Source organism: Microtus oregoni, unplaced genomic scaffold (assembly GCF_018167655.1).
Source record: "Microtus oregoni isolate MIOR12 unplaced genomic scaffold, Mior012 000024F_ref0000369, whole genome shotgun sequence".
Lineage (NCBI taxonomy): Eukaryota > Metazoa > Chordata > Mammalia > Rodentia > Cricetidae > Microtus > Microtus oregoni.
This window is the reverse complement of record NW_024543083.1, coordinates 18,379,772-18,397,885: the sequence shown is the minus strand read 5'-3', so window position 1 is coordinate 18,397,885 and position 18,114 is coordinate 18,379,772. Positions and strand designations below refer to the sequence as shown.

The 18,114-nt window shown below is 48.0% G+C and overlaps 1 protein-coding gene across 5 annotated transcripts in view; it reads left to right on the top strand.

Annotated features, from left to right (window-relative positions):
* Positions 1-18,114, top strand: part of Arhgef7 (Rho guanine nucleotide exchange factor 7) — a 108,107-nt gene that overhangs the window by 79,893 nt on the left and 10,100 nt on the right. For 3 of the 5 annotated variants that reach the window (XM_041673533.1, XM_041673532.1, XM_041673536.1), the window contains 10 exons: positions 1,103-1,241; positions 1,917-1,976; positions 2,884-3,030; positions 5,096-5,182; positions 7,263-7,341; positions 7,464-7,603; positions 10,241-10,465; positions 12,288-12,381; positions 14,980-15,069; positions 17,925-18,101. In XM_041673533.1, coding sequence (XP_041529467.1) covers positions 1,103-1,241; positions 1,917-1,976; positions 2,884-3,030; positions 5,096-5,182; positions 7,263-7,341; positions 7,464-7,603; positions 10,241-10,465; positions 12,288-12,381; positions 14,980-15,069; positions 17,925-18,101 — 1,238 coding nt within the window. The remainder of the gene's footprint in view (positions 1-1,102; positions 1,242-1,916; positions 1,977-2,883; positions 3,031-5,095; positions 5,183-7,262; positions 7,342-7,463; positions 7,604-10,240; positions 10,466-12,287; positions 12,382-14,979; positions 15,070-17,924; positions 18,102-18,114) is intronic. The other 2 variants (XM_041673535.1, XM_041673534.1) reach the window with 2 other exon arrangements.

Sequence of the window (18,114 nt, the reverse complement as noted above, 5' to 3'; positions counted from 1 at the left end):
TGGTTTGTTACCGTCATTCTGTCAGAATTATATAGTGAATTATTTTCTTAATCATGATGTTAAGAAGCTACAACAAAGTCAAGGTGAAACTGCCTGGGAGGTTTTGTGTAGTTCTGTTTCCTTTCTTGGCTGTGGATGTCTTTCCTGGCAGCAGCAGAATGCTGTGTGCAGATCACATGGTGTGTTTAAAGTCTGCTTTGTTCTTAAGACTTCTGAGTTGTGTTATGACAACCTCACTAAACCCTGGACCACCTTACTGCCTGGGGCCCGTTTTCCCTTGGAGAAGGGCTCTGAATTTGATGGATTTATGGGCTGTACCTCATCAACTGCTTGTTTCAGAGAAAGCTGGTAAAATGGGCGTCTCTCCTACTCACCGTGGTGCTTTATGGAGAGCAGATAAGGGTGGAGATACTGTTCTTAGCAGGACTCTGAACCTAGAGCAAACCCAGCAGGTGGGCCATGAGAAAACTGACCCCAGTCGAGGGCCCAGTAGAAACTGAGGACCCTAGATCCTGCTTGTCGCCAGGGACTCGTCATAGGAAACATTGCTGAGCAGTGAGAAGACTATGAAGGGGGGAGTGTTTCAGACTTGGTTTAATGCACTCTAAATTTTGGGAATGCCGTAAGTCCCCACCTGCTTTCTGCATACTCTGTGGGTGTGAGTTGGGGTGATGCTGTGGCAGTCTCCCCATGCCAGAGCCTTTGCCTGGCCCTGTGCTGTGCTCTGCATACCACTACTGCTCCTAGAGAATGAGGTCAGTTCACTAGGACTCGGGGCACACCTCACATCAGGGTATGGCCCCCTCCCACAGGTCTCTGAGGCTCAGAGACAGCTTATGGAAGGATGCTGTCACCAGTTTGTACTCTGGACATCTCTGAGGACTGGTAAAAGCTCCACGAAGCCAGCCTGCCCAGGGCCCTTTGTCAGTGGGATGGAGGTGAGAGTGCTGTCGGAGACTTTTCACATTGCATGGTAACTGGCACATCTGTGGGTGTAAAACTGCAGCCATCGCCATAGGACATTTCTGTCTGTGACACAAGCCCTGGCCCTGTGTCCCTAACTGGAGCCTCTTCTCTTTCCTTCTTTACCCCTGCTGCTCAGTGAGGACCTGGGTGAGTTCATGGAATCAAAAGGTGCCAGCAGTCCTGGGATCCTGGTGCTGACCACTGGCCTCAGCAAGCCCTTCATGCGCCTGGACAAGTACCCAACACTGCTGAAGGAGCTGGAGAGACACATGGAGGTGCTACTGCTCCCTGACCTGAGACCCTGAACCTTGTCAGGCCTCATGTCCGTGAGGTTACCCCAGAGCTCGTCTAGAGTTTGTAACTGAGTGGTTTTCAGAGGGACTTTGTTAAGCGTGGAGGTTTTCTCCTCATCCAGCTCTAGAAGAAAGTATCGTCTTTTTCTTTCCTCCAACACCCTCATGTACCCATCTGCTCCCCAAGTGCTCCAGAAGCTGCAGAGTGTCATGTTCAAGTAGTGCTGGGTGTTGTGTCAGAGTTGAGCTACAAGCAGTAGAAGCCTGAGTTGCAGGGTGATAATGGGAACGTCTGTTGTTGTCTGGGATAGCAGCTCACAGAGCTGACAGGGACCCTGGGCCTGCTTATCGCTAGGCTTGGAACTGTTGAGCTCAGCTCTGCCCTTAGAGGACAGGGCAGTCAGAGATGGCTGTAAGCAGGCGTGGGCCATGCTCTCATGAGGCTTTATTTACAGAATAGCATTGCCTGCTGACCCCTCTTGGCAGTTTTGTTCCAAATTAATTTTCCTCAAGTCTGTTGGCTCCATGATCCCTTAAAAGATGAGCAGCCCCCAGCCACTGAGAAGCTAATAAGGGCTGAACAGTATCAGAAGTTTTAGGATAGTCTCCAGGATGTTCCCAGTGTGACTGTTTGTCATGTCTGTCTTTTATCCACAGGATTATCATCCTGATAGACAAGATATTCAAAAGTCCATGACTGCCTTCAAAAACCTTTCAGTGAGTGATTTTGCTTATGTTGTAGGAATTTGATTTGTTTAGCCGATGACTTTTAGGGCAGGAAGCCCTAGGGTATGGTCTTGTCTGCCTGTGTGACCCTTAATAAGCTGAGTGGGAAGGGTCACACTCTTGTTTTCTTCCTCGGGTGGTTGGACCTCAGCCCTCCTGATTCACACAGCCGCTGGATCAAGGTGGCATCTACCCTATGTCAGTGAGTGTTTACCCCTTTCATGTAAGCAAATTCTTGAGATCCTTTAACAGACTCTCGTGGGTTCATGTAACATACTTGTTATATTTTCTCTCAGATACTATCACCACAAATGCATGTTGAATTAAAACCCACTGGAAAAGACACAGTAAACAAGTGACTTGTGAAGTGAACGCACTGTGTATTGGGATGAGGTAGAGGCCGTGTGTAGCAACACTCCATGACCAGTGAGCTCTCCTCCTTGAGTGTACTCTGAGACTAATGAAATTTAGAAAGGACACGGCGTAGTTGTTGCTGTAGATGAAGTCATTTAACTCCCTGCCTCCAAGTCCACCCAGGACACAGGTCCTCACTTGTCATACTGCCCAGCTGTGGTTTAGACACATGTTCCATGTATTATATTATAGCACATGCTACTTCCTCCTCTTGGGCTTGTCTGCTCGCAGACACTGATGAAGCCAGAAGGAAATGTTCTTCTAGTCCACTCTGAACATGGCTTACTGAAACTGACAACTGCCTAGGGAGTGGAAGGTGCCGGAGCACGTGCATGCTTTTGTTGCCTTGATTCCACCAACTCCGTACAGTTAACCCTTCATTATTCGACTGGACAGAACAGTAATTGTAAAAGCACAAGCGGTGTGGTAAAAACAAGGTTCTGGGAGTTTGTGTCTGTAAACAGTTGTGTGCTGTGTCCCACAGGCCCAGTGTCAAGAGGTTCGGAAAAGGAAAGAGCTGGAGCTGCAGATTCTGACGGAGCCGATCCGCAGCTGGGAGGGGGATGACATAAAGACGCTGGGTGCTGTCACGTACATGTCCCAAGTCACGATTCAGTGCGCAGGAAGCGAGGTACTGGGCCCCGCTTCCCCACCTGTCCCACTCCTAGTTTTTGTATTCAGGCCTAGAATAACAGCATGTACTGCGTCAGCGCGCAAGAGTCTTACCTGTGTGGCCACTCTCTACCCTTGACAGATGTGGAGTGCTTACGGTGTGGGTGGAAAGCTGAGAGCAGACAGGCTTGTCAGTTCATACCCACCTAGGGTCAGCTTGGTCCAGAGCTCTGAACTGAGAGGGCATCCACCCAAGACTGTGTCTCACCATATACAGGTGTCTTCTAGGGACACTTACCTGGCCGAGCTCAGGCTTCTCGTCAGAGCACACTTTAGGGAGCCTAGTGTTTATGGCAATGGCGTGTGTGTATTCTGGTGCCTACTTCTGGGAGTCTGGCTTTGTTGCTGGCTTGTTCAGTGACATCCTTCCACAGTGACAGTTGGCTGTTGATGGGTCATCATGGGAGTAGTCCATTTGATGGTGGAGCAAACTTGAGTCACCCTCCACATACACAGCCATTTGGAGAGAGAGGAAGCAGAACTCGTCTGAGTAGCCCCACCACATTATATAGTGTGGGTACTGTAAGAAATTGTCACTTTCTTCTTTGACTACACTGACCTGAAACACTCAATCTTTTGAAAATTTGTCACTTAATCAAATGATTTTATATATGTGGGTATGTTGCCTCCACGCATGTTTTTGTATAATGTTTGCGCAGGATCCACAGAGGCCAGAAGAGGTTGATCCCTGGAAATGGAGTTACAGACAGTTGTGAGCTGTCATGTGAATGCTGGGAATCAAACGTGTCTTCTAGAAGAGCAGCCAATGTTCTTAAACTCAGAGCTCTCCCCAGCCCCTTACCCTTGTGATTTTTAAGTTTTGTTTTAGATAACTTTGCAACATATCCCAAAGTGCTAAGTCTCCCTAACAGTGGTGGCCACTCCTCCAAAGAGAATCGGTGCTGTCCTGCCCTTAAGGGAAGAGGTCTTCTGTTGGCACTCCCCAGCCTGTGTGCCTCCAGGAGAAGTAGCAGGTTGTTTCTGCACCTTCTTCAGGACACACACTCCTCCCCATTCCTGCTGCCCTGTGGGTGGGTGTGACATTGTGAAGAACATTCTTGGGAAAACTGTTTGCTGTACTTAGCCACTTCTGAAGGCAGTGGCTCAAATGCTGGAGGACTCATGCCTGTTGCTTTGACTTTTGTCTTTTAGATGTGTGTGTGTTTTCCATGACTTTTGTTACCTTGAAGCAAATGGTATTTAATGTACAAGAAATAAGTTTTCCATATAAACCACAAAAGGTTAATCAGATAGATGATAGCAATATTTATTTAATTTTTGCCCTATTTTTCTTGTAGCTTGAAGAATTAACCTGTCCCCATCCCTTTCTAGTTTTTTCCCCTCCGGGCCATGAACAGAAAGTTACAAAATAGTATTCAAAGGTACTCCACACAGGGCTGGAGAGATGGCCCAGTGGTTAAGAACACTAAATGTTCTTCCCAAGGTTTGATTCCAAGCACACATGGCAACTCCCAGCCATCTATAACTCTAGGTCCAGGGGATCCAGCACCCTCTTTAGGCACTGTACTCATGTGATACATATAAACAGTATAAATAAATAAACCTGTAGTTTTTCTTAGACAGGGTCTCTCAGTTGTGTAGCTCTGACTATCCTAGGACTCAGTATAGGTACCTGGCTGGCTTGGAGCACAGAGATCTTCTTGTCTTTGCCTCAGGAGTGCTGGGATCAAAGGTGCCACCACACCTGGTTAAATAAACCTTAATAAAAGAAAAAAGTCTTACAGGAACTTGCAAGCTCAAGGCTCTTGAATCATTTCATTACTTTCTGCCTTGAAAAATCTAATAGTGTGTGGTTGTTTTCACTGGTTATAGTTCTCTGAGTGCTGAGGTCTGATGTAGACTCAGTGCTGTGTCTAATGGAGACTTGGTTATACTTGGTCAGCATTCAATACTGCTAGCATAATTTGGTAGAAATGTCAGTTAGGAAACACAGTCTCTGGTTTCATAGGGGCTTGTATGAAGATTTGTGTACACATTTGTGAACAGATTCTTTTTGCTATTAGGAAAAGAATGAGCGATACCTCCTGCTCTTCCCAAGTCTTCTGCTCATGTTGTCTGCCAGTCCCAGGATGAGTGGTTTCATCTATCAGGTAAACACAGTAACAATAACACTTTTTGGCTTATAGTGAATTGCTTCCAGGATGCCTTTGAATTTATGTATTCATATTGGACATGCCTGTATATGCACAGTTTGTGATACCAGGATGTGATGACTCTGTTCTTACCTGTGACTTTGTTTTTTTTATTGATTTTATTGAGCTGTATATTTTCTCCATTCTCCCCCTTCCTTCCCCTCCTCTTCTACCCTCTCCCATGGTCTTAACGCTCCCAATTTACTCAGGGAATCTTGTCTTTTTCTACTTCCCATGTAGATTAGATCCATGTGTGTCTCTCTTAGGTTTCTCTTTGTTGTCTAGGTTCTCTGCGATTGTGAACTGTATTCTAGTTTTTCTTTGTCTAAAAGCCACTTATGAGTGAGTACACATTTGTCTTTCGGGTCTGGGTTAGCTTACTCTGTGTGCTCACCTCTGTTGCACCTTTCAGTGTGCCTGGAGAGAAGTGTGCATTTGTGAGCAGTGCACGTCAGTCTCTCACTGGCTGCTTTGTCCCTGCAAAGCAGTGCTTCTCTGGGCTCTCATGTTCTGTCGTGCACAGCCTAGGCTCAGCGAGGTGTCGTGGGCTGTGATCTGTTTGTTGTAAGGCGTAGAACACCCCAAATAAATACCCTGGGGGTGTCACTGATCGTTTGACCTTTTGTAACCTATCATTTAATGTGTTACTTTTTAATCATTTCCCAGAGAAAGTTTGAGAGCTGACCGTGGGAGAAAGCTTGAGGGGCTCTTTTCTGTTGCCATAGGGACTAGTGGTGGAGACATTTAGGTAGGATCTAGGAGCCCTGGAGTCCAGCCTCCACACTGACCTAAGAGAGACACTCATTCATTTGTTCAATTCATTTGTTCATTTCATTCATTCATTCAGTTGCTCTTCACTTTCAAGCGGCTTTTCTCTGATGTGAGTGTTGTGTTTTATGTTGTTCTGACAAGGAGTGTAGAGTCCTGAGTGGAAGGATGTGGCTTGGTCTGCCCCTGGGAGGGCTTCTCACTGTTGTTCCGAAGGACCCTTTCTAGATGGCCGAGCAGATAGGCATGGCAAGACTCAGAAAAGACTCCTCTCCATTGGTGGGGCATCCTGAGGAGAGGCTGGGTAGCTGAGGTGCCAGAATGTCAGCTCCTGTTGACAGGTGCCTGTACCCCAGATCCTGAGCCTAGATTGTCCTTGTGCTGGGATCATCTCTTGCTGTGGCATGTCCCTGGAGACGGCATCTCAGCGGCAGGATGCTGTCTTTGTACTCTAGATGGTTCCTGGATCAGCCCTGGTGATGGGCATCACGTCCAGTCATCTCTGCGGATGGAGCACTGACTGCTGCTACACACTCCAGGACCACCTACCCAAGGATAGTGCTTCCCATAGCGGGCTGGGCTCCTGCATCCGTCAGTAGTCAAGAAAACTGCCAAACTGGCTTGCCAGGGGCCACTGGCAGGTTGGCAGTTCTCCTAGGTTTTCCTCTTCCCAGGTGTCTGTAGCTGTGTCCAATTGACACAGGTGCTGTCCTGCCTGCTGATAAAGTCCTGCCTTCAGCTAACAGTTGTTTCCTGGGGCCCAAAGCCATAGACTATATAGACTTGGTCTTTGACCACTAACTGTTGCTGTTTGTGTGGCCCGAAGGAAGCTGTTGGGTGCTGTTGGGTGTTGTGTTTAAATGAGCTTTATCCCCATCCACTTCTCAGCTGACATTTCCTTTTTCTTGTGAATCCTCCCATTTTTACAGACAGCATGTCTGCCACTGTGTGCACCCTGTGGCAGCTATCTGTCCTAGCTGCGTAATTTCCGTTTGACAGAGTATAGCGCAAAGCCTCTCAGTGTATGCTCTTGTCTCCCTGTCCATCAGTTGGGCCTCTGGAAGGCAGTGTGCGCTCTCCCGCGGGGCTGGATGAAAGTCCCGCTTTGCCTCATACTCTGCCATTGCCAATTTGGGTTCTTCATCATGGTTTGGTCATTATTTAAGATGGTAGTTCTTTGGAACGTGTGGTTCTGCAATGTGTAAAATCTTTTAATGTTTAATGGCACATTTATTAGAAAAGCATTAATTTTTGGGGGGCTCTCTTTTAGGGAAAGTTACCGACGACAGGAATGACAATCACAAAACTTGAGGACAGCGAGACCCATAGGAATGCGTTTGAGATATCAGGTAATGTGCCCCAGCTTGTGCAGCCTCTCTGTCACAGTGAGGCTGTGTGCAGGTGGCCTCAGGCTCTGGGCGTCTGTGGTGCTCTCGTGCATTTACTTGTAATTCCACCTCCTCCTCCCCAGGAAGCATGATTGAGCGGATTCTGGTGTCTTGCAACAACCAGCAGGACCTGCATGAATGGGTGGACCATCTACAGAAGCAGACGAAGGTTACGTCTGTGAGCAACCCCACCATCAAGCCCCACTCTGTGCCGTCACACACAGTAAGAGCCAGCCACATGCTTCTCTTCTCGGCTCTCACCAGTGGGTGCAGGAGTTTTAAACCCTGCCTTGTAGCACGAGTTTTAATTGTGTAGTTGTCATCACAGAGCAAAGTGCCTTGCAGACTTTCTGTATATGCGCGAGCTCAGTGATGCTCAGCGCTGCCTCAGTTCCCACTGCACCCAGGAGCCACGGGCCCTGTTGTAAGTGGCTTTTTCTGAGAAGTTAAAACTTCATATATGTTACTCACAAACAGACAAAGCAAAAGAGAAGTGATAGCTGTGTTAGGCATTGGGCACCACTTCTGACGTACTCTAGAAAGTGGCAGTGTTGGGCCTGGGCTCCCTTGCGGAGGTCTTCCTTAGTGCAAAGTTCAGTTCCTTGCATTATCTGGGTATGGTGGCACATGACTGTATTCCTAGCACTTGGTAGGTGAGGGCAGGAGGGTCTGAAGTTCCTTGGCTGAATGTTAAGGCCAGCCTGGGTTACTTGAGACCCTAACTCCAAACAGAAATAAAATAAAACAATGAAAACAACAACCAAAAAAAAACCCAAAAAAAAAACCATTTTTTTTTTTACTTAATAAAAAAACTCAGCAGTACTTTGTGTTTTTTTTAGAGATAAAAATTTCAAAACATGTTGACATTGGTATTTAAACTTTGTATGTTTTTCGCTTGAGAAGTTGGTGTTATTTTAAAACATAACCATTTTTACTGAACACCTGAGCAGACCTTTCAAAAATGACCTTGGCTAACACAGTTTATGATGACAGTTTCTGCCAGGTAGCTCATTTTTACATCAGTGCCTTCACATAGGGGTCACCATGGTTACCTAAGAGCTCAGCTCTACCACTCATGGTCTCACATCAGGGTCCAGTTTTCTGAGCTTGCTTTGTTGTCTCAGAAGTTGGAGTGTTGGATGCCTTGCTGTGGTAGCTAGCACCTCACTCTCCATGGCTGAACTCTACCGTAATTTCTCCTTACTTCAGAAAGGTCCTGGAGAGTCAGGCAGTGGTGGCGCATGCCTTTAATCCCAGCACTCAGGAGGCAGAGGCAGGCAGATCTTTTGTGAGTTCGAGGCCAACCTGGTTTACAGAGTGAGTTCCAGGACAGGCACCAAAGCTACACAGAGAAACCTTGTCTCAAAAAATATAAAAAATAAACAAAAAAACTAAGAAGGTCCTCAAGAGAAGGCTGGGAATTGGGAGTGTAGCTCAGTGGTAGAATATTTCCCTGATGTTGCAAGGTGCCGGGATCATTTCCCCATGCCACCAACATAATAAAAAAATTAAAACCACTTACTTTTTGTGGGTTACGTATATCTCAGGGATATAGGTTGTTTGAATGAGTATGTACAGAACAGCAAAGTGAAGCCAGGCTCCCCACACCTGACACATAGTCTTTGCTGTGTATGTGCCTGGCGCCTCAGCATTTGGTGACGTGTAGTGGAAGCCGTAAGATCCCCTGCTGTGGGCCGCTGTGCAGCCCTGGTGGGAAGAAGGTGCCGTGGCTGGTGTGCTGTGTATGGAGTACTGCGTTCCCCTGGGGTCCGGCACCAGGTGATCTCTCATTTTAGCATTGGGCACCACTCCGCTTTTCCAAGTAGAGAGAAACAAGCCAGTGTTTCCGCTACAAGGGGCTGGGTGCAGCTTTCTCCTCTGTGGGCTGCTTGTTTGTAGTGGTACAGTGTTGATAAAGTGCCATGAGCCAGCAACTGGTGGCTGACCTGGCGCTTAGGGTGCTGTTTTCCGCTCTGTGGTGCCACAGCCGGCACAGCTCCAGCATTCAGTTCAGAGCTTCGCAGCCAGCTCCTGTTAGCTATGCATTAACTACATCATCTGCGTGAGATCCAGGGGCTCATTTGAGTCATGCTTACTTTATTAACATTTTCATTTCGTTGTTGGTGTGGTTGATTTGGGGTTTTATAAGAATATAAATCTTATTAATAACATACCCCACTGAAAAATCAGATTTCAAATTATTTTTATTCAAACAAGCTTGAGATTTTTAAGAGAAAAATAACCTTTATTATGGAAATTAACATCCTTTTTATGAAGGCCAAGTGGTCCATATTCCTGCCTTCACACAGCTCTGTGGCAACTGAGTGTGCCCAAACAGGAAAGCCCTAGATGGGAGGGGCCTGGCTGCTGTGCTCCAAGAGAATTGTGCCCTGCTTTCTCCTCTCTGCACAGGGAACAGGCCTTGGTTTTGCCCTGCTCCTGTGTTACCAGGTGATAGTGTATTTCTGGGGAGGATGCCCCACCATCAGCCACCATTTCTGTACAGGAATACTTGTTTGTTTCGAAGTCATGATGCTTACACTAGTTTCTCACATGCTGTGACATTGCAGCTGTAACCTATGTACAGTGTGGGTCTCTCAGCCCCATGTCCTGCCCAGAATCCCTTGGGAGCGTCGTACAGCCAGGGGTTAAAGCCGTGTGGTTAGGGCATTCTCCCATGGTACAGCCAGGGGTTAAAGCCATGTGGTTAGGGCATTCTCCCGTGGTACAGCCAGGGGTTAAAGCCTTGTGGTTAGGGCATTCTCCCGTGGTACGGCCAGGGCTTAAGCCGTGTGGTCAGGATATTCTCCCGTGGCCTCACCCATCTCATGCTCTCTGCTCTTGCTTTTGTGCCTGGCAGCTTCCCTCCCATCCTATCACTCCATCCAGCAAGCACGCGGACAGCAAGCCTGTGGCACTGACGCCTGCATACCACACGCTCCCCCACCCCTCTCACCATGGCACCCCACACACCACCATCAGCTGGGGACCCCTGGAGCCTCCGAAGACCCCCAAGCCTTGGAGCCTGAGCTGCCTGCGGCCTGCACCTCCCCTCCGGCCCTCAGCTGCTCTCTGCTACAAGGAGGTGAGGTCCTGCAGCCACTCAGACTGCCAGCTGCAGTGAGCATGTCTTGACATCCGGGTGTGTGAGGGTCTGCACTTAGTTAGTTACATGTGTCATTTCGATGAGTTTAGAAACGAAAGTCTTATGGTTTTATTTATGGCATAAAGGACCCCCAGTGAATCCTTAGAATTGAGAAGAGGGTCTGTCCTTACTCTCTGTCATCCCCTTCTGCTGCAAGGGCCAGGAGGCACCTTTAAACATAATAGGACAGGCATGCAGCTTCTTCAGATCTGAATGTATTGTGCCATACCTGAGGGGATGGTGCCATGAGGCACCAAGCCTGGTGTGCTCGTGAACGCTTGGCTGCTAGGGCCTCGCCCTATGGGTGCCATTCTGCTGTGCCCAAGGTCTGTCCCAGAGTACTGAGGCTGTTGGAGGTAAAGAGTAGGTTCCCCAGTGAAAATGATGCGGTCTTGAAGGCAGTGCCTTCTTGGCCTCTGAGGAGTTGCAGCAACCTTCCTCAATCCATTCCTGCTCTTGCCCGCATGCCAAGTGTAGCCCTAGTGCACTTGCGTCCTCACTAAGTGTCTGTAGTCTCATGTGCTCCACCTAACCTGCTTTCACCTGTGGAGGCTCAGCTTTGGCGAGCGTGAGAAAGAAGCCAGGTGGCGCATAGGTGCAAGCCTGGGCTTGGTGGTTTGTGTGATAAAGAGTGATTGGAGCATGCACAGGGCTTTCTGGTAGGTGCTCCTGTATTTCAGGGGTGCTCTGTTGAGTCCCCAGTATGGTTCTTTTGGAACTGATTTCTGCCCAAGGTCATTCTCTGTTACATAGGAAGTTTGAGGCCAGCATGGATCTCAGGAGAGAGGTTTCAAAAATGAAGTCAAGCAGGGTGTGATAGCACATGCCTTTAATTCTAGCACCCCAGATGCAGACAGGAGGGTCTGTGAGTTGGAGGCCAGCCTGATTATACAGTGAGCTCCAGGCCAGCTAAGGCTACATAGATCATCTCAAAAGAGCAGCAACAGCAGCTCAGGAAAACAGAAGTATCTCTAAGAGCCTGCTATGCCCCAGAAGTGCTTCACCACTCTGTAATGGCGGCAGCTGGGACAGATTGTATGCCTACTGTGCTCCTGGATGGGCCCTCTTCTAGCCTGCTGTGTGCACACTCCGTTTGTACCTTAAATAGAGGTGCTCAGGTGGTTGCTGGACACCGCCTCTACTTTGCTCAGAGAAGCCAGCAAGTCCTGTCCCCACTGGTCTGTGCTTAGCCATTGGTTCCCTGCCTACCCCCTTTGCTTTTATTTTTGGAATTTTGTGTATTTTCTCAAAAGTATCTTTACTTTCCAAAATTCTTTTTAAGTAACCTTATTTTAGCTGGGCAGTGGTGATGCATGCCTTTAATCCCAGCACTTGGGAAACAGAGGCAGGCGGATCTCTGTGAGTTCGAGACCAGCCTGGTCTACAGAGCTAGTTCCAGGACAGGCTCCAAAGCCACAGAGAAACCCTGTCTCGAAAAACCAAAAAAAAAAAAAGTAACTTTATTTTCCTCTCATACCCCAGAATGGACAGCCCTGCCCTAGCTATGGGGAGTGTGTGTGTGGGCCACCTGTCCTTTCTCTTTCTCTTACTCTTTTGGAGTTCGTGGGGTCTGGTCCTGTTGGTGGGGCTTTCATCAGAGCTCAGGAGTGTTACAGAGAGAGGGATGGTGATGCTTGGTTTGGGTTCGTGTTGGCTCTGGCAGAGACAAGTGGAAGAGCTGGGGTAGGGGTGGAGGTGCTTGTTGGTGGCCGGCTGGCTGCACACAGAATCTGTCAGCGTGTGTTGTCGATGGTGTTCCTAGGATCTTAGTAAGAGCCCCAAGACCATGAAGAAGCTGCTGCCGAAGCGGAAGCCTGAGCGGAAGCCTTCAGACGAAGAGTTCGCTGTGCGCAAGAGTAAGTGCCCACTTGTGTGAGCATGGGCCTAGTGCCGCATGTGGGAGAGATCACCTTCACAGAGTGCTACATGTGTATATGGATGGAGTGCAGGGGAGAGCAGGCCTCACCAGCCCCCTGTCCTTTGTAAGACTTCTCTTCCCACCTTAGTTCTGCTCCTGCATCTCCTGGTCTTCAGCCCCACCCCTGACTCATAGAGTACCAGTCCACATCGGGATTCCGGTCACCTTTGCTCCACCAGGTCAGATCCACTCTCCCTTTCACTCATCCATGGCACGTCTGGGCTCAGGTCTGCCTGCTGACCCTTCCTGAACAAGTATTTGCCATGTATCTTTTGTGTGATTGGCACCACGGGGTGCTGGGACATGCATGTCGGTCAGATCTTGAGTCACTAGCACACGTTTAATGCTGCTTAGCATCCAGCTGTGAGACAAGCTGTGAAGACCAAGTCCACAGCACTGGTCCTCAGGTGGGTGGATTTGCCCCAGGAGACGTGGTTCGGTGCCTAAACAGCATTTTACTTGTCGCAATCAGATGCCTGTATTATTGGTGTCTATTGATGGAGGCTGAGGACGCTGTGGAGCATCCTGCATCCGGATGCCTGTGTTATATGTGTATATTGATGGAGGCCGAGGATTCTGCATCCTGCATCCGGATGCCTGTGTTATATGTGTATATTGATGGAGGCCGAGGATTCTGCATCCTGCATCCGGATGCCTGTGTTATTGGTGTCTATTGATGGAGGCCGAGGATTCTGCATCCTGCATCCGGATGCCTGTGTTATATGTGTATATTGATGGAGGCTGAGGATTCTGCATCCTGCATCCGGATGCCTGTGTTATTGGTGTATATTGATGGAGGCCGAGGATTCTGCATCCTGCATCCGGATGCCTGTGTTATTGGTGTATATTGATGGAGGCCGAGGATTCTGCATCCTGCATCCGGATGCCTGTGTTATTGGTGTATATTGATGGAGGCTGAGGGGTCTCAGCTGTGTGACTGGTGCACAGGTACGAGTGCAGTTGGCAGGGTGGACTGTGTTAGGAGACACAGCTAGGAGGCAGGATACAGTGGATAGTAGGCCTGATGACAAGAAAGGTCTGAGCTAGCTAACTGAAAGTCGTCTGTGCTCAGAGCTCAGAAGAGAGGCAGAAGTCCCCACGTGTTAGGGATGACATGCCAGACCGAGGACAAGGGTTGAAGAAGTGTTATGTTAATGATCCCCGGGGCCTGACTGGTGCCCAGCAAACCTCAGTACTCTAAAGCTTCTGTAATTGGATATGCCGTGTTAGCGTGGAGGACCAGGAGATTACAGTCTGTGAGAATCCACACTGAATGGCAGCAGAATATGGCTGCTGTGAGGGGAGCGACTGGATGGTTGAGGACATAGTGAGCCTGCCCTGTGCTCCTGACTTCAGGGATGCTCTCTCTACCTTAGTCGGTGTACATGTTTTTGCCCAGTGTGAATAGAGCAGTGGTCACAGCAGCCAGACAGCATGCCTGACTAAAGGTGGCTTCTGCTGCCCAGACAGAGGCAACAAAGTTTTTATTGCAGCCTCCTGTGTTCTTAAGTATTTAGGCGTTTTCAAGGACTTTCAACTCTTAGGACTGCAACTCACTGTCTGGAAGTAAATGTTTGGTTTGCGTTATATACAATTTACACCCTTACAGTGTTGCTGAGAACTGGACATGGTGGTGCATGCACACTTCTAATCCCAGTGCTCAGGAAACAGAGGCAGACACATCTCTGTAAGTTACATAGCAAGTTCTAGACCAGTCAAGGCTACATAGTGAGACCTTGTCTCAAATAAATACATACATAAAAATTACTGAGGCACAGTTATTTATAGCTATGAGAATATCAGCCTTCTATTCTGTGTTTTTATTAGAGTAGATGAACTTAAAAACAAACAAACAAAAGAAAACATAACTAAGGACCTTAGGGCAGAGCCTGAAGAAGAGAAAAACCTAGCGAGAACAAACAGCTTTCTTCCGTGTGTCCCCCTCTCTGAGCACAGAGGTGATGCAGCTGTGGCTGCTCCCACTGCCTCCCTCCCATGTTCTTCTGGCCTCTGCCTGGAGAGGAAACTGGCTCCAGAGCACATTGAAGGCAGAACTCTGAAGCACCTCTGCTCGGCATGGTGACTTTCCTACCATGTTAGTGTCTGCCTGGGAATTCCTGGGTCAGAAGGAATGTCCCTTTGAAGGCCTCTGAACTGGTGCCTTTCTTAAAGTTTCCTGTCTTCACTCCTCACAGCTTTCCTTCTGCCCACACTGTATCAAGGCCCAGTCTATGAAACTTGGGGTGCTTGGCTCTGAGTCTCACTTCCTGTCTTCACGAGATTTGATGTCTTTACTGTCCAGTCTCGTGCTGTTTCCAGAGTATGGGTGGGGACTGCTTTTCTGAGGGGTCTAGAGCCCTGCAGAGCTGTGATGCCAACCCTTTGCAGTGGGCTAGTTTCCAGACCTTCAAAGCTCTGTGTTGCACCTATTTGTAACTACTTGAAGAGTAGCCAGTGAGACAGTGAGGCTGGCATCTGCCCTGCCCAGCAGAGCTCTGGGGTGTGGAGTGGTGATGGCTGGCGTGTCTCTGAACAGGCACTGCTGCTCTGGAAGAAGATGCGCAGATCCTGAAGGTCATCGAAGCCTACTGCACCAGCGCGAAGACACGGCAGACCCTGAACTCAAGTGAGTGTCACTCTTCACCCTGGTGGGCACAGTCTACAGCAGCTGCTCCACAGACCTAGCTGCTCTTTGGAGGGAGGTTTCGGGGGCTTAGCAAGTGGCAGATCAGTATACCCAGGTGCTGTGTTTAGGTAGCATCCACTGTGGGCCTCCATCCTTTGTGAAGCTTTAATTAAACAGCTGTATGCAGAAGAAGTGAAGTTCCTTTGTTTCTTTTCTTTCTTTTTTTCTTTTCTTTTTCTTTTTTTGTTTGTTTGTTTTGTTTTTAGAGACAGGGTTTCTCTATAGCGTTTGTAGCCTGTCTTGGAACTTGCTCTGTAGACCAGGCTGGCTTTGAACTCTCAGAGATCCGCCTGTCTCTGCCCCCCTGAGTACTGAGATTGAAGGCCGTGTCCCACCACTGCCTGCCTGGCTATTTTTTTCCTCTTTGATGGTGTTGCTGGGCTTTTTTTTTTTTAAAAAAAAGCTTTTAAAAATAATCTAAAATTCAAATCTAGAGCGATATTTCTATCTTTTAAATTTTTATTTTGTTCTTATTTTTTTATTTTTTTTTATGTTTTTCGAGACAGGGTTTTTCTGTGTAGCTTTGGTGCCTGTCCTGGAACTAGCTCTTGTAAACCAGGATGGCCTCGAACTCAAAGAGATACACTTGCTTTTGCCGCCTGGGGGCTGGGATTAAAGGCATGTGCCACCTCTGCCCAGCTGTGTTTAATTTCTTTAGCAGATTCCAGGTAGTTTCTCTTAACTCCCCACAGGTGGGATCTGCAGTGTGGCAGCATCCAGGGGCACTGCCAGACTCAGAGGCCACTGTCCTTTGAGGCAGGTGAAGCCTAGCAGTCACCTTTTGTCTTCGTCTTGGAACTGACTGCTTGGCATAGAAACCAGTGGCTGTGGATCTCCTGTCTTGCCCCTTCTCCATCTCAGGTTTTGGAGAGACCCCTTTCCAGCTCTCTGAAAACACCTGCAGGGTGGCTCAGATTCATGTCTTGCCAGCCTTAAAAAGACAGAAGGTGGGGAAGGGATTTTTCAGGCACTTGAGTTTTTGTTGAGTAGCCTGCTGCTGTGCCAGCCCGTGTGGCAGGCTGAGCATTCCAGGTGCAGCACTGCACTGTCTGCTGCAGCTTATGGCATTATGGTCTTGCTAAGGGTCAGTGAGGTCTTTTTTTGTCCCTGCCATCTCTGGGAAAGAACCTGTTGTAACTGATCAGTAGAGGAGAGCCATGGGAGGTTTGGGTACCCTAGCAAGCCATGGGCTGTGTATTGGGATGGTTGAGTGGTAATTCACAAATAGAATTTTGTTGATTAAAGTGTTACATCTTCATAATTTGCAGTGATTATGATAGGCTAAAAACAAAGCCAGCAGTTTCATAGATTTCGGATTTGAGGTTTTACATTAGTCACCTCACTTTCAAATGCTTAAACTGAAATGGAAATTCCCAAGCTTATATGAACTTATGTATCCCAAGCTCAGATGTAAACAGCAGGTCTGTAAACTCCTGAATGTGACACAGGCCATATTCCCTCTGGGCAAAAGGCAGTGCCCTGAGAAGAGCTGTGGCTTCCCACCTCGGCTGCCTTAGTAGGGCAACCTGTAGTTTGTGCAGAGCTTTTCTTTCCTGCCTGGCCGACGCTCTGTACGTCCATTCTTTCCATGCAAGAAAAGCAGTAGTCACTGTGCTGAGTTTGCTTTCTTTGATGTGCTATGTCCCAGCCTGCATCCTGGAGCCTCAGAAGTTACCGTCACACATGGCTACTGCCTGGCATCTAAGACACAGGATAGGTGCACAGGTTGTGCTGGACAGGTGACGTGTTTGATGAGAGCATTGGAAATGGGTTCATAGTGAACACACTTCCACACTAAATGCCTAGCAAAACATATTGAGAAGGCTAATTAATATATTGTTACCTAAAGCTCTGATCTGTTCAGCACATGTTTGGATGCCAAGAGGATGTTGCAAACAAAACACAGTTGGCATTGTTTCCCGTCTCAAAGAAGGAATGGAAATGGCCTTCACAGACTTGGGACGCAGCCTGCTTTGGCTGCTGAGGCTTACCTGTGCATTCTCCCCGCAGGAGCCCCATATAGCCTTGCATGCCCACCTAGCTGCTGACTAGCTCATGCTCACATTGCTAACCATGCATGGAATTCTGCCCCATTCTCTTGCTCCTGCCTCTTGTCACCTCCCTTTCCACATGGTGGCATTGCCAGTTTGTTTCATCTTCCTGATGGTAAAGAACCACATCAGGGCAGGTGACAGGGACCTACTCTGTCCCTCTCTGCACTCAGGGGACTCTACAACCTGTGCTGGGGCAGGTTGTAGACCAACACGGTAAGTTTAGGCTCCTGCTGCTGATGTATGTTGTCTCGGCAAAGACATAACAAAAGAAATGACTCAAAAATCTGATGAAAGTTATTTCTATTTAGTGTAACATTTTCAGAATAGGGAATAATGCTTAGTTAAGCACACAATTAGTATATTTTTATAAATTATGTCCTAAATAAGACTGTTGATAGAATTGGTTAATTGACAATTGTTACAGAATCACATTTAGGACATGAATGTACTGGAGTTTTTAGCCAAGATATATAGGTATCTTTAAATGAAGCCTTTGAAGGAGGACTATGATGGGGCTTACTGAAGTGAGTGGTTGGGTTTGTTCTGAGGGTTGTGCTAAGTTCATTGTAAAAACCCAGCAGTTTATAAGGAGAAACGAACATGTTGCCATTTTTTAACAATATTTTCTCTTTCCCTTCTCTTCCCATCACCTTTTGCTTTTGTTCCATGTTTGGTTGTGGCTCTTCCTGTCCGTCCTCCTCACCCCTCTGCCTGTCGCACCTGTCACTCCATCCGTCTTAGCATGGCAAGGCACTGACCTGATGCATAATCACGTCTTGGCTGATGACGACCAATCAAGTCTAGACTCCTTGGGTCGTCGCAGTAGCCTTTCTCGTTTGGAGCCCTCAGACCTCTCGGAAGACTCTGAGTATGACAGTATATGGACAGCCCATAGTTACAGAATGGGTTCTGCATCCCGTAAGAGCTGCTG